The sequence below is a fragment of the Thamnophis sirtalis genome, unplaced genomic scaffold (assembly GCF_051295495.1).
Source record: "Thamnophis sirtalis isolate CommonGarterSnake01/CBP01778 unplaced genomic scaffold, rThaSir2_p1.2 scaffold_1, whole genome shotgun sequence".
In the NCBI taxonomy this organism is placed as follows: domain Eukaryota; kingdom Metazoa; phylum Chordata; class Lepidosauria; order Squamata; family Natricidae; genus Thamnophis; species Thamnophis sirtalis.
Window position 1 is genome coordinate 180,944,863 of NW_028261381.1, and position 21,521 is coordinate 180,966,383.

The 21,521-nt window shown below is 42.1% G+C and overlaps 1 protein-coding gene across 1 annotated transcript; it reads left to right on the top strand.

Moving 5' to 3' along the window:
• The first annotated feature begins 629 nt into the window (after positions 1–629).
• On the top strand, positions 630–20,249 carry LOC148049953 (vomeronasal type-2 receptor 26-like). Its single transcript, XM_087705746.1, has 9 exons — positions 630–754; positions 1,046–1,172; positions 1,370–1,568; positions 2,916–2,973; positions 4,235–4,464; positions 4,984–5,840; positions 8,509–8,727; positions 18,562–18,691; positions 19,345–20,249. The coding sequence occupies exons 1-9, from the start codon at positions 630–632 to the stop codon at positions 20,247–20,249; spliced, it is 2,850 nt and encodes a 949-aa protein (XP_087561872.1).
• Positions 20,250–21,521: the final 1,272 nt, after the last annotated feature.

Here is a 21,521-nt window from a genome sequence, read left to right on the forward strand (position 1 = left end):
CATTCCAGAGGGCCGGAGCAGCCACAGAGAAGGCCATCCTCCAGGTGGTTGCCAGTCGGCATTGGCTGGCAGATGGAATTCGGAGGAGGCCTAGTCTGTGGGATCTAATGGATCTTTGGGAGGTAATCGGCAGGATTTATAAAAATGGTGAAACAAGAGAGTAGCTTTTACTTCAAATAATTGGAAATCATGGGAATATTTGGTAGTGTAGTGGTTAGAATGCAGGTTTTCTGCTGATGACCGGCTGCCAGTTCGGGTCTCACCAATTTTGACTCAGCCTTCCATCCTTCCAAAGTGGATAAAAAGAGATCCCAGATTGTTGGGGGCAACAGGCTGACTCTGTAAACCACTTAGAGAGGGCTGTAAGTTTTAAAGTCATATATTAGTCTAAGTGCTATTTGTATTTTATAATCATCTCTGTCCAAAGACAAATCATTTTAGTTCCTGTGTGAAATTCCTTCCATTTGCATTTCAGATTTGGTACAATATAATTTAGAGTATTAAAACATTTATCTTTAGGTCTCAGTATTGTGATGTGCTATTCTTAACTAATTAAAATAACACATTAAACAACCTTTTGGACAGTAAATGTGACTGACAAGCAAGTACTGGAGCATATAACACCAGGTATGCTGCTGGAAGAAAATTATGAAATTGAGTCTCATTTACTTTGGCAATTTGTGAAAGCAATGATGTTTGGAAAAGTAAAAGGAAACCAGGCCACCAAAAATACCATGGCTGGACATTACCAAAGGTGACAACAGCTGGAACATAAAACAACTTAAAAGTACAGCGCAGGATCAGAAGATGTGGAAAGACCTGGCCCATAGAATCACTGACAAATGTATCCAACTCAATGGATATGGATCCCTATTATATATTGGATAGATCACACCTCAATATTGCATCCAGCCTCAGAGAGAATCCAATACATAAGTGACAGGGTGTAAGATGCAGGCAGGGACAGCATACACTGAATAACACCACCAAGTAGTTGGAACAGGAACATATGCACACTGTATGGGCTAAGCCTTCTAAAACCCAGTTGTGATATTCCACACAAAGTTGTGGAGAAGAATAGGGCTAAGATCCTCTGGAACTTCCGGATCAAAGCAGACAGGCAGGTCCTGGCCAATGAACCAGACACAGAGGTCATGGAGAAGAAGACAGAGGTGGGATAGATGAAGCAGTGTCCAATGGAACAGAAGTTGCCTTCAGAAATTGTGGGCACTTCATAACTGGAAGCTTTCAAGAAGAGACTGGACTGCCATCTGTCAAAAATGGTATAGAGTCTTCTTGGGTGGTGTGTTGGACTAAATGACCTACAAGGTCCCTTCCAACTCTGTTAATCTGTATCTGTGAATGACAGCAAGATCAGAAAGAAGGAGGATGGGACACTGAAAAGTTCTGGGGTCTAAAGGATGAATTGGAGAGGAAAGTCAAGGACAAAGTGGTCCTAGTGATAGGGGTATTTTGGGCTGTGGCTTTTAAACTGGTAGAGGGGCTCCAGCAGATCCCAGGAACAACAGCAGAGCCCTGGGCCCAGAAGAGTGAAGTGCTAGGAACAGGTAAATTAGTGTGTCCATCCTTGTCTTACTCGACTCAATGGCAAATGTGGAGGAGTGACCCCACCCTGGGCCTTCTTATTGTGAGATGCCACAGGAGTCAGTGCTCTCCCCTCTTCTATTCGACATCTGCATGAGACCCTAGGGAAAGCTCATGTATCTCCATGTGGTGAGGTATCCTCAATATGCTGATGACACCCAATGAATCCTCAGTGCTTCTGGTAAATTAAGCAGTGCTGTACATGTCTTGTCCTGCTGTCTAGAGGCTATGAATATCTGGATGGGGAAAAACAGGCTTCTAAGGAACCTCAGCAAGACTGAGTGGCTTTGGGTTTGGGGGGATCTCTAGTTCTAGGACTATACAATCTATGGTGCTGGGTGGAGTAGCATTTGCCCCAAACAGACCCTGCAAGAAAGGTGGGGTCCTTCTAGACTCACAACTCCTGTTTGAGGACATGGCTAGAAAGGCCTTTTCACAACTGTATATGCCAGTCGCACCTCTTCCAAGACAGAAAATGCCCCGGTCACATCTTGGTTGGACTAAGGCAATGTGTTCCATATGAACCTTCCCTTGAAGAGTATCCAGTAACTTCAGCTGGTGCAAACTGCATTAAGAAGAGAAGTTATGTTTCTGGTACATCTCATCATACATTTGCTTGCTGAGCTGCATTGTGTGGCATCATCACTCCTGAGCTTCTGAAGGTCTTTCAAATCTGGTCATGCTTGCAGACTTGGGGAGCCCAATAATTCTAATTCCTTTTAATAAATGTTGTATAAAGGTTTGAGGCAATGATTGTCTTCTTTATTTACAGTTACACTTTATTTACACTTATTTACACTATTTACTGGACTGTTTTATGCTGCTCAGGATCACTTTGCATGAGATGAGTGGCCATATAAACTTGATCAATCAATCCATTCCATCCCTTCTTTTGTGGATATAACTAAACCAGTTCTTCCATCTAAACACTGGGGTGATTGCTCACTCTTTCTAGGGTACAGCTGACTGCCACCCTGCCCCATCAGCACCCATTCTATCTGAACATACTATGGCACAGGCCAAACTCCATCTTGTGTTCACTTTCAGATAGGTCAAAAAGTTTAGTGCACTTTGACTCTCAAGTCCATCTGCTCTGTGGATTAGCTGCAAGAGACACAAACATGTTTTTCCCATCTGATGTGCAAACCGCATCTATTGCTCAGTGGGCAGGACAATGGCTTTTCCTTGCAATTATCAGAAGAACAGTAATTTGTATTGTATTCCCTGTGGATTTTGACCCACAAAAAAGGCTTTAGAAAATATGATGTGAGTTCTCCCAGTGGTGGAGGACTTTGCTTTGTCTTCCAAAGATCTAACTCCAGGGTTCAGTGAGATTCAGCTGGTCTTGGTCTCAAAGCCCAAACACAGGTAAGAAAAAGCATGATATTAGAGTAGTTTATTGATTGATTACTCTCGCAGCCCTATCCTTAAAATAGAATAAAATACAGCACATGGTCTAATTTCAGAATAAGATAGATAGGAGGACATAAAATGATAAAATGCAAATGTGTTAATTCAAAGAGATATCAGATAAATTTGCCCTGAGGTAATCTGGGCAGTTTAAACTGTGTAAATCTAGTGAGATTTCCTATACTCCTTGCAGTTCAGCTTCTACACAAACCTTCATTTCTGATCTAGGAGGGAAGGGGAGAAGAATGGCTGGGCTGCCTCTCCTGATGCTGCTGCTGCTCTTCTGGCTCCTTCCCCCAAATGCTACTAAGGAGATTCAAACTGTATGTGCATCGCAAAAACATTTACAGTTTCAAGATCCATGGGAATTTTACAGACCTGGTGATCTGAATATTGGGGGGAATTTGCCCCTGTTAACCTCTCTGCAGTTCAGAATCCCAGATTTCCAAAAGGACCCATTGTATCTTAATAATAGAGTCACGTAAGTTTCACCTGGAGGGGAAAGATATAGGTGATTGTTTTCTTTCCTTTTGATTCAGGGCTTCTTTTAAGAAATCCTCATTCTGGGGATCTTCAGATCTTAGTCCTTGTCTCAATAAAGAGGCAAATTCAAGAAATAGGCTAGAATTACCCATCGCTCCAGAAGTGTTCATGAGGAAGATGAGAGACAACATAAAACTGAGGAGAGACAACACTACTAGACTCTAGCTGCCCTAGTGAAGATGTTGACTTATAATATTAATTTGGACCTAAAGTTATAATAATAAAAAAAAACCTCATAGAAATGTTCAATCTTATTCCAATGTGGGACATTACCAAATAAAAACCCCTCAGTTTAGGAATCTGCAGAGCTCATGAATAATGGCCCTTAGTGAGTCTGTGTTGTGACCCTCACTGGAGTCTTTTGCTCAGACCTGAAGAAGCTGCTCAGAGAGAGGAAGAAAATGATTAGGGAAGAAGAGGAGCAACTGGGGAGGATTTCAGACCAAATGAAGGAAGGAGGGAGAACAGAGGGGTGGTGGTGGTAAAATGATCTGGGAGAAGGACAGCCAGGCCTTTCTCCTTACTCAGAAATCCCTCCAAGTTGAGTCAAGGAACGTCCTTTAAAAAATCCAAACAAATGAAATTTGTGACTTTCTGTTCCAAGGGTACACAAAAAGGCAATGCCAACTTCAACAGCACCCAAAATATAATGCTCCCTGATATTTTCTCACTACAGACTCACATCCCTAAACTACCAGTACTTCCTAGCCTTGGTGTTTACTGTCACGGAGGTGAACAAGGATCTGGCTCTCCTGCCCAACATCACTCTTGGCTTCCACATCTATGAGAATAGCAAGATTCACAGGGAGATTTCCTCACACAGCCTCTCCCTTCTCTCCACACGAGGCCGAATGGTTCCAGGTTATAAATGTGACAGGCAGGACACCCTTCTCTCCGTCATTGGGGGTGAGGGCCCCAAATCCTCAAGGCAGATGGCCTCCATCTTCAGCATCTTCAAGGTCCCACAGGTAAGTGGGGATTACAGTATGGAGTAGACGAACATACAGAAGGCAAGGATGAAATCAATGTTTTGGTGTGGAGGGGAGAATATTAGACATATATGACTTAAATAATCCATCTCATATTTGAATTGATTTCTGGATTTTATATATCAAGATACATTTTTATATAACAACAAAGCCATATTGATATAATTCTGAAAAAGGAATTAGTTCCTGACTTTCAGAGAAGTTTACCATATTTCTGCAGCTTTCAGTGCAATTTATTCTCTGTATCAGATTTAGGATTTGTTCCTTTTACTTCTGATCTATCACAACCAGGAAAAATAGGTAACTGGTTGCTCTTCCTAAGAAGGGAGGGAGATGAAGCCTGCCACTCAAAGTGGATAAACCTGACTGGTGGGGCAATGAACCACACAATGGGGACCCTTGAAGTCAGCATTAAAATGTACTTTGTCTTTTCAAGAAGATTCTCCTTTTTTCCAGCTCGGTGTTGGCTCTGAGTTCACTCAGGGAGACAGAAGAGTTTATCCATCCTTCTTCCGGATTAATCCCAGGGAATTTCCTCAGTATGTGGGTATAGCCCAGCTACTCCTGTATTTCCAGTGGAACTGGGTTGGGCTGGTGGCCCCTGAAAATGACATTGGAGAACATTTCATTTCCTCTCTGGTGCCAATGCTGAAGGAGAAGGAGATCTGCCTGGCCTTCACTGAAATTATGAAATTTGATTTTATTGCTACTTCAGATTCGAAATTACATCATATTTTCAATACTTGGTCTATAGGTGAAGTGATTATTTTGTTTGCAGACTCCAATACTATTACAAATGTACAGACAGTTATGTTTGTTTATGAAAGACGGAGAAATGCATCATTTCTGAAAGTCTGGATCTTTACATCCAGTTGGAAACTTAATGTTCTGAACTCTCAATACTTATTGAAAATTATAAAGCCCTTCCATGGAGCTTTGCATTTTAGGGACCACACCAGGGATGTCTCAGAGTTCAGACGTTTTCTCCTGTCTTTAGACCCTTTGAACCCACAAGGGGACATTTTTCTCCCAAAGTGGTGGGAAGAAGTCTTTGACTGCAAGATCTACAAACCAGGCAGGACCCATCCAAAGGGGATGAAACCATGTACAGGAAAGGAGGATTTACAGAATCTGCCATCTTATGTGTTTGAAGCAAGCATGATAGGGGAAGGTTACAACATCTACAACGCCATTTATGCTGTGGCACATGTGTTACATGCCATGCATGGATCCAGAGGGCAACCAGCCATGATGAGGATTGGAAAGAGGATCTCAAATGTCCAGTCATGGCAGGTAATTTCTGTGAGGTTTTTTTGGCCCAGTCCATTCCTTGGACTGGATAAAGGTTTTTTAATGCAGGACACAGATGCTTAGAGAGGAAGCTCCCCATATGTATTTCTTGAATTAAACAATTCTATGGCATCATATCACTGCATCAAATCTGCATTAAACCAGATGAAAACAGTAATTATTAACAAAAACACAAATGAGGGGTCAACCTATATTCCAAAAAAAAAACTGAGAGCAGTACAGGAAGTAACAAATGGAAGATTATCAAGAGTGATCCAATGTCCAGTCTGGAAACGTAATTTCTGCAATCATCATCATCACCATCATCATCATCATCATTATCATCATCATCTTTAAATACAAAACTCACAATGTGTATTTCTTTCATTTAATATATGCATGACATTTACAAGATGTTCTATAGATGGCATTTAGATCCTAAAAAGTTGGCTTCTATGTATCCGAATGTACAGCCTAAATGTTGGAGATGTGGTTCTCTCGATGCTACATATTATCATATATGGTGGACCTGCCAAAAGGTTAAAGCATTTTGGATAAAAATATGGTGGGTCATGCAAAATGTTTTTAAAAGAAGGATAAAGTTTAGTCCTCAGTTATTTTTACTAGGTATATGTACTGACTTTACAGTGGTAGAGACCAATTTGACTCTGCACCTGATAACTGCAGCAAGACTGTTGGTGGCGCAATATTGGAAGAAGGAAGACTTGCCTACAATTCAAGAATGGACATTGAAAGTAACAAACTTAGCTGAAATGGCTAAAATATCGGCATATCTCAAAGATCATTCAAATGAGAGATATAAACGAGACTGGAAAAAATGGATTGACTATATACAAAATAAATACGGGACTAAGAAATTCCAGTTAGCCTATGCTTAAGATCAGAAATGATTTAAATTGTTTAAAGTTAGTTCAGTAAGAAGAAGCTAAGGTCAATCTAGAATGTCATTAATTTCTTTATTTCTTTTTTCTCAATAGATTTTAGACTGTGTTAGTTAAAATACTATACCGTGTACGGGTTCTGGGAAGTCGGGGGGGGGGAAGGAGGAGGGGGGGTGGGGGGGTGGAGGGAGGGAGGGGTACACACACACAAAAAAATTGTACTTCAATGTTTTAATGATTGACAAATGATGACATATTTGTGTTTTTTTTTTTAAAGAAAAATAAAAAAAGTTCTGTTAAAAAAAAAAAAATCACGAAAATATATGCATGACATTATATTACTGCATGAAACCAGATTGAAATAGTATTTAAGCAGAAAACAACAGTAAAGTGAATTAAACAAAATATTTTGTTGAGAGAGGTGGAGGAGAGAAGGGAAATAAACCAAACCAGTGTCCATGAGGTTCATGTAGGAAAGACCTTCCTAAAAATTCTTCAAAGGTCTTCAAGGGTTGCCTGAGTTTCATAAAGTGGTCATTCCAGGGAGGAAGCACCATCCAGGAGCAAGAGAGAACAAAGAGCAAGATAGCAATTTTGCCAGAGGCTTAAACAGTCCTAGTGGGCACATTTGCAGAACCACCTCAGTTTCCTTATGGATGTGCCCTTGATGACGATGATGATGTTATCCGTCATGCCTGACTTTTGGTGATTCTGTGGTCCAGATCGCTCATCATTCTCCAATCTTGTACTACTTTTTTAAAAGATACTAAACTCAGTTGATTTTAACCTTGGTTTGTGTTTCTATGGCTTAGCATGCTGTGTGACCCTCCTCGTGTCTTTAGTTTGCAACGTGTTGTACTGAACAGCTTGTTGTGTCCAAGCAACCTTTGTCAAATTTACCACACAGAACTGGACTCAACCTAGTCTGAAATTCATCAGATGTTTTTATTTGTGCCTCAAAGGCTAAAGAACGGATCTCTTTGGCCAGTGAAGCCACAAATCAGGGCAGACACTGTGTGGAAAACAAATCCTTAGAGGAGTGGGGGAGTATCAGCAGAACAGAAATAAAGAAGGAATGTTTGCTAATTGGCATATTAAAAGGAATGTTTCCTTTTACAAAACTTTTACAAAAGTTTAAAAAAATTAAAAAAACTTATTTCAACATTTGAAAAAGAAGAAAAAAATCAAGGAAACAATTGATCCATTAATGGAAGAAAATGGCAAGAAGGGAACAAGCAAAGATACAATTCGGCATCAAATGCTAAACCTTGGGCCTCTTCTGGACAGTAGAATAACAAACTGGGGCAGGAAATTTCTTCACATGGCCCCACTTGGTCATATCTTGTTCCCACATTCTGCTTTCCTTGATTGTCAGCTAGAGAAAGTCACTCGGATTCTACACCGATGTGGTAAAAATGATTTAATTGTTCCTAAAATGCATTGCTCATTTTCAAGACTTTGGGCCAAAGTCAACATTTAAAAAGAGCCTAGTATCACCGAAGCAAGATCATACAAGGAATTTTGAATTTGACATATTTTTATGTAGACACCATTCTGATAAAAATTGCAGCTGAAGTAGCTGTAATACAAATGACCAATACAAAAGAGAAACTTTTGTAGGGGAAGTAGGTAAAATCTTGATGTTATTCTAGATTGCTCAGATCTTCAACAAGGAAACTCTTCTAGATTCTCAGATAGATATGAATCCCCTAATATGAGGGCCATCACACAATGATAGAAACCAGTTATTCCAATTTCTTTTCATTCAGCTTCTTCCCTATTTGAGGAAGGTCCACTTCAACAACAGTGCTGGTGATGAAATCTCCTTCTCAGAAAGTGGACTGGGATCTGCTCGTTATGATCTTCTCAACTGGGTTTTCTTCCCCAATCTATCTTTTGTCCACAGTAAAGTTGGACAGATAGAACCTGAGGCTCCCCCAGGGCAGGATTTCAACATTAACTCTGATGCAATTGTCTGGACAAAAAGGGTGAGCTGGAAGTTAAAATAAATGCAGCAAAAGAGTCATTCTCTTGTTATTTTTTTATTATTATTATTAAAAGGTTTTTATTTTCCTTTTTTTTTTCATTTTCGTACACTCACATATATACTGCGCATAGCTGGAGCCATACAACATTAAACAATAATCGCAATACCCCAAAAATTAGAAGCCCAATATACCTCTTCCACTCTCTGTACACCTCTCTCTTCCACCCCCTCCAACTTTCTATCTTCCCTCCATCATCCCCCTCTACCCTACTTCCCCTCCCCCTCTACCACTTCTCTCTCCTGATCCACTCCCTCCCTTCCTTCTCACCCTCCCTCTCATCCTCTCTCCCGCCCTCTCTACCCATCTTTCTTCTATCCCACTCCTCCTCCCCTTGGTGTATTTCCACTATATGTCAATGTACTTAACATCCTATTTTTACAGAGAAATTAAAGAAAAACAGTATACATGTGAAGTTGCATTACATTGAAATTTAACACATAAATATCCTTCCATCCCCCCACCCTCCCCCCAACACCCCACCTCCCCCCCGACTTCCCAGAGCCCATACACGGTATAGATTTTTAACAAACACAGTCTAAAGTATATTGAGAAAAAAGAAATTAAAAAATGGTTAATAACATCTCTACATTGATCTTAGCTTCTTTTTGCTATGCTAACTTTAAACAGTTTAAATCATTCCTGATCTTAAGCATAGGCTATCTGGAATTTCTTAGTCCCATATTTGTTTTGTATATAGTCAATCCATTTTTTCCAGTCTCGTTTATATCTTTCATTTGAGTGATCTTTAAGATATGCCGATAATATAGCCATCTTGGCTAAATTTGTAACTTTCAATGTCCATTCTTGAGTTGTAGGCAAGTCTTCCTTCTTCCAGTATTGCGCCACCAACAGTCTTGCCGCCGTTATTAGGTGCAAAATCAAGTTAGTCTCTACCACTGTAAAGTCAGTACTTATACCTAGTAAAAATAGCTGAGGAGTAAACTTTATCCTTCTTTTAAAGATATTTTGCATAATCCACCATATTTTTATCCAAAATGCCTTAACCTTTTGGCAGGTCCACCATATATGAAAATATGTAGCATCGAGAGAACCACATCTCCAACATTTAGGCTGTAAATTCGGATACATAGAAGCCAGTGTTTTAGGATCTAAATGCCATCTATAGAACACCTTATAAAAATTTTCTCTCAGGTTTTGAGCTTGTGTAAATTTCACATTTCTTACCCAGATTTTTTCCCATGTATCCAACATTATTGGTTCTTCAATATTTTGAGCCCACTTTATCATACAGTCTTTAACTAATTCTGTTTCCGAATCCATCTGTATTAATACATTATATATCCTCTTTATATGCATTAAGCTTTGATCTCTTATTTGTTTAAATAGATTATCCTCAACTTGGATAAAACCAATTTTTTGATCTGTTTTCCACCTGGCCTGTAATTGCCCATACTGGAACCATGTTTGAACTACCTTCTCCTCTTTTAATACCTCTAAAGATTTTAGTTGTAGTACCCCCCTTTCCAAAATGAGAAGCTGTCTGTAGGTAGTTTTATCCTGTTTTTGTGCTATATTCATATTTTCAATTGCATGTCTAGGAATTGCCCACATGGGTAACTTGTCATTTAATTTATATTGGTATTTTTTCCAGACCCACAGTAAAGCATTTCTTAAGATATGACTTTTAAAATTCTTGTCCAATTTTTTGTTGAATAATAGGTAAGCATGCCAACCATATACCAGATCGTGTCCCTCAATATTCAATATTCTATCATTAGTTAAATGAGTCCAATCACTAATTAGAGATAGCGCCACTGCATCATAATATAGTTTTAGGTTAGGTAATTTCAAGCCTCATCTTGCATTATTTTCAGCTTTACCCTCGGCTTCTTTCCTGCCCATACAAATTTGTTGATACCCTTCTGCCATTCTAACAGATTCGCATCTTTTTTAAGTATAGGTAAAATTTGGAAGAGAAATAAAAATTTTGGTAAAATGTTCATTTTCACTGCCGCTATCCTACTCAGCAAAGATAAGTGCAATTTCTCCCATTTTTTCATCTCTATCTGTATACTATACCAAAGTGGTTCATAATTATGCTTATATAGTTTCTGATTTGAAGTTAAAATATTAACTCCAAGATATTTGACTTTTTTGACTACCTCACATCCTAGCATCCCTCCTAGTTCTTCCTTTTGTTTAGTATTCATATTTATAGCTAATATTTTTGTTTTTCCTAAATTTATTTTAAAACCAGACACTTGACCATATTGATTAATCGTATTCATTAAAATCAAACTGGATTCCTGTGGTTGTTCCAATATTATGACCAAATCATCTGCAAAAGTGTGTACTCTGTATTCTTGCTGCCTAATCTTGATCCCTTTTAGACCATCCAAGCCCCGTATTTTATTCAACATTACTTCCAGAGTTATAATGAACAATAGTGGGGACAAAGGACAGCCCTGTCTTGTACCTTTTCCGATTTGAAAAGGATCTGTTAAACTTCCGTTGACTATGATTTGGGCTGTTTGCTGTTGGTATATTGCTTTAATTGACTGTAAAAAGCTATCTCCTATCTGCATTTTTTGCAATATCTTCAAAAAAAATTGCCAGTTAACTCGATCAAAGGCCTTCTCAGCATCCAAAAATATGGATGAAGCAGGAATTTGGTTGTTCTTTCCCAAATATTCTAATGCATTAATAATTAATCTGACATTACTTTTTATCTGTCTCCCCTGTATAAAACCTGTTTCGTCGGTGTGTATCAATGGTTGAATAACCAGCATTAACCTATTTGCTAGTATTTTAGTAAAAATTTTATAATCTACATTAAGTAATGAGATAGGTCTATAATTTTTTGGTTGGGTAGTATCTTGATCTTCTTTGAGTATCAAACATATAAACGCTGTCTTCCAAGATGGAGGCACCTTACCTTCCGTTTGAATCTTATTAAATAATTCTCTAAGAGGCTCTACCATTTCTAACTGTAAATTTTTATAGTAAACCGCTGTCAAACCATCTGTACCTGGTGCTTTCCCTAACTTTAATTGCTTGATTACCTGCAAAATTTCCCCCAAGGTTATTGGTTGATTCAATTTTTGCCTGTGCTCTTCTCTAACTGAGGGTATTTTCTCTTTATCAAATATTTGTCTATATCTAAACCATTAATTTTATCCCCTTTATACAATTCTGTAAATATTCCCAAAATGCCTTTTGAATCTTTTCCTGTTGAAACACCTCCTTCCCTCTGTAAATCAGTTTAGATATATTTCGAGTTTTCCTTTTTTTCCTAATCTGATAAGCTAACCATCTGCCAGGTTTGTTTGTGTTACAAAAAGTATTGTGTTTTGCATATAATAAACTAGTGGCTACCTGGTCAGAGATCAACATGTCAAATTGAGATTTTAATATGGTGATTGCTTCCTTAACCTTTGTATCACCTGGATTTATTGTTAACTCCAACTCTTTCCTCTTAATTTCCTCTTCCAATTCTCTTCGTTTTAGCCTTTGTTTATAACTATGTGTTTTATTTATATTCATCAGCACTCCTCTCATATACGCTTTGCTTGCATCCCATATGAATTCCATAGGTGTACCCTTATTCATATTGAAAACAAAGTATTCAGATAACAATTTTTTTACAATCATTAATATACTTTTCATATCTAAATAAGTTTTCATTCAATCTCCAAGACCTTCTTGCCTGCACTGCCCTTCCCAATTCCATTCAAACTGGGTTATGATCCAAAAGGACCCTAGCCGCAATCTTTGTCTTCTTCACCCTAGAAAGCAAATCATTAGTGATTAGTATAAAATCAATCCTTGAAAAGGATTGATGTCTATCAGAAAAGAAAGTGAAATCATGTTCCTCTGCATTTCTCACTCACCAAATATCTCTCAATTCGAAGTCATCCATCATGTCAAAAAAAGATTTGGGTAGCTTTGCTTGCATCTTAGTATTTGGGCGAGAAGTCTTCTTATCTCTTTTAGTGTCTATCACACCATTCCAATCACCCAATAGTATACAAGACCTATAGTCCCACTGAACTAATTTAGCATGAAGATTTCTATAGAATCTGTCTTGCTGTTGATTAGGAGCATAAATTCCCAAAAGTAATATCTTTTTCCCTTCTAAGATTAGATCTAACGTGATATATCTTCCAAAGGGATCTGCTTCAATCAATTCAGCTTTGATATCTTTTCTTAAGTATACAACTATACCATTTTTCTTTTCCATGGCAGAGGCTTCAAAATGTTGACCAAGTTTTGGGTTAATCAAATATTTTTGATCAGTTGATTTGATATGAGTTTCTTGCAAACAAATTATATCATTCTTAAACTGTTTAAGATAGTGAAATATTTTCTTTCTCTTCTGTGGAGAATTCAGTCCATTGGCATTCCATGTTAGAATCTTAGTTGTCATCTTTGGTTACCTGAAGCTTTTTTAGAGCCTCCTGCATGGCCTGTTTAACCTTTGGCCTAGCTCCTCCCAGGGCTTCTGAGCTTGTTGCTGTAACTCCTTGATTGATGGCCAGTGATTGTTGAGGTTGTTGCCTTTTTGCTTGTTTTTCCATTCGTCTGGTAGTCATACAGCTAGGTCTTTGTTCCATAACACCTTGCCCTTCTAGGGAGGGGAGATGGTACATCTTGTCTGGTAGTTGTGTGTTTTGCTGTCTGTCTTGTCCTTCTTGTGGTCTTTCTCCGGATCCAGATGGTTCAGGGTGTCCCAACTTCAAAATATTGTGATAAAAATCTCGAGCTTTCCATACGGAGTTGAGACGATATCTTTGCCTGTCAAATGTAAATATAATTAGTGGTTTTAGTGGTTTATTAGCATTTGTAGGCCGCCCTTTTCCCTGAGGGGACTCAGGGCGGCTCACAGAAAACCAGGGAAGGGGGAATACAACATTAAGATAACAACATATAATAAAATAATAAGCAACATACATTCATCATTCGGGCGGGGTAACGATCCTTATCCCCAGGCCTGACGGGCGAGCCAGTTCTTCAGGGCTATGCGGAAGGCCCGGACGGTGGAGAGGGTACGAATCTCCACGGGGAGCTCGTTCCAAAGGGTCGGGGCTACTGCTGAGAAGGCCCTCCTCCTTGTAGTTGCCAGCCGACACTGGCTGGCCGATGGGATGCGGAGGAGGCCTAGTCTATGAGATCTTATAGGTCGTAGGGAGGTAATTGGCAGAAGGCGGTCTCTCAAGTATCCAGATCCACTGCCATGTAGGGCTTTATGGGTGATTAATAGCACCTTGAAGCGCATCCGGAGATCGACAGGCAGCCAGCGCAGCTCGCGGAGGATAGGTGTTATGCGGGTGAATCGAGGTGCACCCGCAATCACTCGCGCGGCTGCGTTCTGCACTAGCTGAAGTCGCCGGATGCTCCTCAAGGGCAGCCCCATGTAGAGCACATTGCAGTATTCCAGCCTAGAGGTCACAAGGGCCCGAGTGACTGTTGTGAGGGCCTCCCGATTCAGGTAGGGCCGCAACTGGCGCACCAGGCGAACCTGGGCGAATGCCCCCCTGGTCACAGCCGTTAAGTGGTGGTCAAATGACAGCTGTGGGTCCAGGAGGACTCCCAAGTTGCGGACCCTCTCTGAGGGGTGTAAAATTTGACCCCCCAGCCTGAGTGTTGGAATATTGGCCAAATCTTTGGGAGGGAAACACAACAGCCACTCGGTCTTTTCTGGGTTGAGCACAAGCTTGTTAACCCTCATCCAGTCCATGACCGCCTCAAGACCCTGGCTCATCACGTCAACCGCTTCATTGATTTGGCACGGGGCGGACAGATACAATTGAGTATCGTCCGCATATTGATGGTATCTAATCCCGTGCCTACGGATGATCTCTCCCAGCGGTTTCATGTAGATGTTAAATAGTAGGGGGGATAAGACCGAGCCCTGCGGCACCCCATAGTTTAGGGGCCTTGGGGCCGATCTCTGCCCTCCCACTAACACCGACTGCGACCTGTCCGAGAGGTAGGAGGAGAACCACCGTAGCACGGTGCCTCCCACTCCCACCTCCCGCAGTCGTCGCAGAAGGATACCATGGTCGATGGTATCGAAAGCCGCTGAGAGGTCAAGGAGGACCAGGATGGAGGAATGTCCTTCATCTCTGGCTCTCCAAAGATCATCCATCAATGCGACCAAGGCGGTTTCTGTGCTGTAGCCGGGTCTGAAGCCTGACTGGAAGGGGTCTAGATAGTTTGCTTCCTCCAAGGACCGTTGGAGCTGGAAGGCCACCACCTTCTCAACAACCTTCCCCAGGAAGGGAAGGTTGGAGACCGGGCGATAGCTGTTAAGAACAGCTGGATCCAAGGATGGTTTCTTCAGGAGGGGTCTCACCACCGCCGCTTTCAGTGCGGCGGGGAAGTTCCCCTCCCGAAGGGAGGCGGTTACGACCGCCTGGATCCAGCCTCGTGTCACCTCACTGCAGTTAGCAACCAGCCATGAGGGACACGGATCCAGAACACAGGTGGAGGAACTTACAGCTCTCATGGCCTTGTCCACATCCCCGGGGGTAACGTCCTGAAACTCAACCCAGAGCTGTTCTACTTGGTCCCCCTGTGCCTCGGCTGGAACTGCAGGTGTGGAGTCCAAGTCCGACCGAAACCGAGCAATTTTGTCCGCCAAGAATTGGGCATATTCTTCAGCTCTGCCCTGCAGGGGTTCCCCCACCATAATACCAAATGGTGCATCCCATCTGTAGTGTATCTGACGGTTTCTGAGTTCTTCCATTAAAAAAGCATAGTCTCTCCTGGCTCTTAGCATTTGAGATGGTATTTCTTTCAAAACAGTCAAATCCTGGCCCCCAATTTGGAGCCTAGTGTTATAGGACTCTTGTAATATCATGTTTCTGAACTCTCTTGTAGTGAAATATATAACTACATCTCGGGGAAGTTGCTTCTGTTTTGCCACCCAAGAATTAACGCGATAAGCTTTATCGATCTGCCAGTCAAAGTTGGACCCCGGTCTTCCCACCAGACAATCAAAAGCTTCTGAAAGAATCTGTTTCAAGTTCTCCTGTTTATCCTCACGCAACCCCCTTACTCTTAATGCCAGCTCCATCTGCCTCTACTGTATCATAATAATTTGTTTTTCAGTGTTTTCAACTTTTTGTTGCACCACCTCAGTTTTGGATGTCAAATTGGTATTAGCTTCGTTAATATCCTCTAGACCAGTGGTCCCCAACCCCCGGTCCGCGGACCGGTGCCGGTCCGTGGAGTACCTGGCACCGGGCCGCGCAGCGGCCGGGGGCCATGATCGCTGCAGCGGCCGGGGGCCATATTTGCAACTTTGTAGTCCTCATGAACGCGCCCTTTCTCTGCCCCCCCCGCCACCCCAGATGTGCGGGGCTGGGGGGGCGAGGGGAGGCCCAATCTCCCCCCCGCCCTCTTGCTCTGCTCGCCCCGGGAGGGAGGGGGCGGCGGCGGCAGCCTCGGCCCGAACTTGGGATGCTGCTGGCGGAGGCTGCCTGGGAGGCGAAACTTTGTCCGCGGACTCGCCCGGCCCGCCTGCCCCGTGGAATGACGAGGGGGGGCAGGAGGGGGCGGCACCACTGCATTTTCCTCCCAAGGAGAAACTAAGGTTGTGGGGGGGAGGGGCGCAGCGCGGCCGTTTCGGGGGAACTTGGGGAGCTTCGCCATTCCGAGAGGCACTTCGCACGCAGCCCCACCCATGTGGGAGATGTTTTCCTCCGCCGAGGCGGGGAGGGGGAGCTTTACGTAAGACTTGCGGCGCAGCTCTGCCCCCCCTCCTGGAGTGTCACCTGCCTCCCGCCCCTCCCCCCCGCCGCTCCGCCGAAGCACTTTTTGCATCAGGCCGGCGGGGCTCTCGGGGGCCCTTCGGCCGCAGCCCGCCTTCTCCCCCTCTTCCCTTCATGGAGCGCGGCGCGGAGGCCCACCCCCTCGGAAGCAGCTGGCCTCCGCCGCGCCAGCCGCCCGCCCGCCCGAAGTAGGACACGGCACCATCTTTTTCCCCTGCCGAACTGCAGCGAGGAAAAAGGGCTGCCCGAGCGAGCGGATCGCGGGGTCGGTTCCCCCTCCCTTCCCCCGGCGGCCGAGGAGGAGGAGGCGGGGTGGCCTCACGGGCTGTCGGCCTTGGCATGAAGGAAGCCCCCCCTCCCGCCCTGCGGAACGCGCGCCCAGGATGGCCGCCTTCCCACCCACCGGTCCGGAAGGCCGAGGGAGGCTCGTCTGACTGGTCCGCGGCTATAAAAAGGTTGGGGACCACTGCTCTAGACTATCTTCAATTCCAGAAACATTTTCTGTCAGTACAGTTACAAGTCCCAGCATATCATCTTTCATTTTAGCAATCCTAGTATCAATTTTATCATACAAGTCCGCCTTAAGTTCTTTTATCTCCTCTTTTATCTCCTCTTTAAAATCTCTAAAAGTTTCCAAAAAAAGTTCTTTCATTAGCAAATCTCCAGTATGGGGCATAGAGGGTGGAGGCTGCGACTTTGTGCCAGGTATTGGGGATGTACTTCTAGGAGGTGGTTTCAAAGCAGGATTTAATTTTGAGGCCATTCCAAGTCTTATCTTCGAGCAATTAATCAAACTCTACTGGCCCGCTATGCAGCTACAAAAAGAGGCATTAAATCACCCCTTTATTAGCTCCGTAGGACTTTTCAGAAAGTTTCAGAAAAAAAGCATTGTAACGAAACAGCTCAGCATATTCAACGCCATTTTAAACTTCTCTATATTAGAAATATATATTAGCAAAGTTGATTTAAAAAAAGGTCTTGTGGAATCTTGTAGAAATGAAACTAATTAATACAAATCTGCTGGCCGGCTATAAGGCAGAGCAATGAATCACTCCCTTCCTTTGAAGTTTTATAGCTGTCCTTTGCAAGAAGATGAAGGAGGTGAGCATTGTTACGGAGAACATTTTAAAAGCTTTTTTTTTTTTAAAAAAAAAAACCAAATTAACAAAGGAAGATCTTGTAAAAAAATGAAGCTAGGATTAAATAAGCAAATGAAGTTCTCAGATACGGGCTCTGCTTGTATTAAAATCAAATAGTTCAAATATTGTTCTAAGTGGGAGGATCTTACTTTGGGCTGCAAAAAGCAGCTGTAGATTCTGGTGCAGAGATGATTGTGCCTCGGCTGGCCCCCCTCTCTTCGCAGACAAAAAAGCTGCAAAGATCAAAAAGGCACTTTGCCAGCTGGATCTCTCTCCTTCCCTTCTTGCCTGAAGGGATAAGGTACCTGTCAGATGTCTAGACAGATAACGCGACCAGGAACTCGGGAGCAGCTCTATTAAGCTGCTACCATCAGCAAGGTCCCGCCCAGGAAGTCCAAAAGAGTCATTCTCTTCCAGGGATTCAAAACATCTCCCTTACTGGAGAACAGGTTACTGAATCAAAACTTTGGCAATGATTTGATGACAAAACTACTTTGCATGTAACATATTTGAGGTCTGATTTGTGACAGATCCAAAAGGGTTGAGATTAGGAAGAAATTCTGCTTGATACCCAGGATGCAGATGGAGCAGCCAATAGTGGTTTCCATGGACCATTCCCATTCAGTTGGATCTCCATCAGTGTTTGCTTCAGAAAAGCTATAGCTCAATTCATGACCCTTCTATTGCATGTCAAGCCCCACTTACAATCTCCAGCATCCATTGGTGGTCTGGAATGGAATTGGCCTTAATCTCTCTGTGCCTTTTCCAGGTTTCTGCTAGAGCCCAGTTAACCATTTCTTTTGAAGACATTTTGATAATGGAAATAGAAATGTACAAATGAATCAGTGAAGCATGTTTGTTGCTTATACTATCTCAAGCATCTCCTTATTCTCTTTCAGAAAGTGCCTTTTGGCCGGTGTGGCATGAAGAGGTGCCATGCAGGAGAGAAGAGGAGTGTTCCAGAGGGAGAGCAGGTCTGCTGCTATCGATGCGACCCTTGTCCAGAGGGGACCATTTCTAATCAGACAGGTAGAACAAACTTTTAATGTAGATCTTCTAAGATCCAGGAAACCACTCAGTAGAAGCAAATATCAATTTTGTTGTTATTTTTCATAAATTGAAATTCTTCAACATATTCATGTTTTTCAGCAGAAATTCTGAGTTCATGGGATCTAAACTGTCCTGCCCACCTCCCACCCCAGGTCACCTGTGTCAGGATTGTCCTGAGATTGTCCTGAGGAGACAACCTGTCCCACTGCTCAGCAATTTAATGCAAGGTAGTTTGGGACACAATTCATGTGTTGAGGAGTCCTTGGTGCTCTTCATGTTTTACCTCCTTGATTTTCTACTCAACTCTTACAACCCATTGGGAAATCCCACTACAAATCTTTTCATGAATGAGTGTGAGGTTGAAGCTCTAATATTTATTATCTAGAGTATGATTGTTCAGTCCCAGGAAAATGATAGACCTGTTGGGGAATGAGAAGTTATATCCAGCTATATCTGTTTATTCTCCTTTGCAACAAAATCCTGAAAGTGCAATTGCAAAACAAAAAGCAGAGAATTTGAGCCAAAAGGTGAAAACATCATTGCCTCTAGCTAACCTGTCATCAGGGTCATCAGTAAAGGATGATTAACCCTTTTTGATCCATCATGAAATTCAAAATGACGCTTGATTTCAGATGCAGTTCACTGTGACCCCTGTCCAGAAGACCAATATCCCAACAAGGACAAGGACCACTGCATTGCCAAGATGCTCCATTTCCTCTCCTATCAAGAGACTCTGGGATACATCTTAGTTTCTCTTGCTCTTTTTCTCTCTGTGACCACATCTGCAGTCCTGGTGGTTTTCCATAAACATCATGACACGCCAATTGTCAAGGCCAACAACCGAGATCTCACCTACATCCTCCTAGTCTCTCTCCTGCTCTGCTTCCTCTGCTCCTTCCTTTTCATTGGGCAACCTCGGATGCTCACCTGTCTCTTCCGACAAACAGCCTTTGCCATTCTGTTTTCCCTTGCGGTTTCCTCTGTCTTGGCAAAAACTGTCATGGTGGTTCTGGCCTTCATGGCCACCAAGCCAGGAAACAGGGCAAGGAAATTCTTAGGAAAACCACTGACCAACTTCATTGTATTAGGCTGTCCCCTGATCCAGGCAATTCTTTGTGCCACCTGGCTGATAACCACTCCCCCATTCCCCAATTTTGATTTCCACTCCTTGACTGGAGAGGCCATCTTGGAATGTAATGAAGGCTCAGCTTTAATGTTTTACACTGTCCTGGCTTACCTGGCTTTTCTGGCCCTTGTGAGTTTCACTGTTGCCTTTCTGGCTAGGAAATTGCCTGACAGCTTTAACGAAGCCAAGTTCATTACTTTCAGCATGCTGGTCTTCTGCAGTGTTTGGATCACCTTCATCCCCACTTATCTGAGCACCAAAGGGAAGTCCATGGTGGCCGTGGAGATCTTCTCCATCTTGGCATCTGGGGCTGGTCTCTTGGCTTGCATCTTTTTCCCCAAATGTTATATTATTCTACTGAGACCCGATCTAAATTGTAGAGAAAACATAATGAGACCCAAGAATCTCTGACTAATGTAGTTTTTTAGAACTTTTATTTGATTTTTGGACTTTTTTATTTTATCAGCTTTCTTTAAAATATGAAATGAGGAAAGGGCTTTTCCATGAAATAATCAGATGATGCAAACCATTACAAAGAATCTGTTAATCTGAAACAGCCACTTACTTTTTATTTTATTTTTTTATTTTCTCTTCTGAGTCGATCCCCTTGAGTTGATCATCTTGGAAATAAATCTGGATGTTAAATATGTAAATATTCCTTTCCAAAATGATGGATTTATTTGAATCAAAAGTGTTAAAGAAAATATGTTGGGGTGGATTTACTATCATTATTTTTAAGCACGTTTGTTTCCATAGATCACTGAAAGTTTGCTGAATTTCTTATTATTTTTTTCATTCAACTGATTACTAGTTCTTTTAAAATAAATTATAGAATTCAAATAATCCACATTGTTTTTCTCTCTATTAATTGAAAAACACTTTATGAAAATATAAGATAATAACAATAGTAGATATTAAAAGTAGATATTAACAAAAATTTTCTGTCCCTGCTAATTGTTACTACTTTTATGGTTTATTGATGAAGAAGGAAGGACAAAGAGATGAATGCAAAAAAGGAAAGAAGCATGGATGAGAATAAATGTTTTCTCAGAAGTCAAAATAAATGTTTCCTAGATTTGAAATGCATACTTGTTGAATATATTTGCAAATTAATATATCAAATACCAACACAGTTGTATTTGGCAGAGGAATTGAGAGAACCAATGGTGGGATTCAATTTTTTTACTAGCAGTTCTGTGGGTATGGCTTGGTGGGCATGGCTTGGTGGGTGCGGCAGGAGAAGGATACTGTAAAATCTCCATTCCCTCCCCATTCCAGGGGAAGGATACTGTAAAATATCCATTCCAACACCACTCCAGGGCAAGGATACTGTAAAATCTCAATTTCCACCCAATTCCAGGGGAAGGATACCATAAAATCCCCATTCCCTCCCCACTCCACTAACCTGCTTTCCAGCTCCATTCTCTGGTGCAAGGCAACATAGGAAGACCCAGCCAATCAGCTGGGACTCAGATCGCCTGGGACTTGGGAAGCACAGAATAGATGGGGGCAGGGTAAGCCAGAGGTGGTATTTGCTAGTTCTCCAAACTACTCAAATTTTTCACTACTTGTTTGTCAGAAGCGGTCAGAACTGGCTGAATGCCACCTCTGGAGCAAACTATTTAGAAGAAGCCCTTGCCAGAGTTTTGCAGAACCTCTATTCCCATTTGCCATCTGGAAAAA

Bases quoted from the DNA above. Each gene is read 5' to 3' on its own strand.
- LOC148049953 (XM_087705746.1), top strand. From the start codon at position 630: ATGCTGCTGGAAGAAAATTATGAAATTGAGTCTCATTTACTTTGGCAA. The intron at 4,465-4,983 runs GTGAGGGCCCCA...TGTCTTTTCAAG, and splicing joins CCTTCTCTCCGTCATTGGGG to AAGATTCTCCTTTTTTCCAG. The intron at 8,728-18,561 runs GTGAGCTGGAAG...ATTCTCTTTCAG, and splicing joins CAATTGTCTGGACAAAAAGG to AAAGTGCCTTTTGGCCGGTG.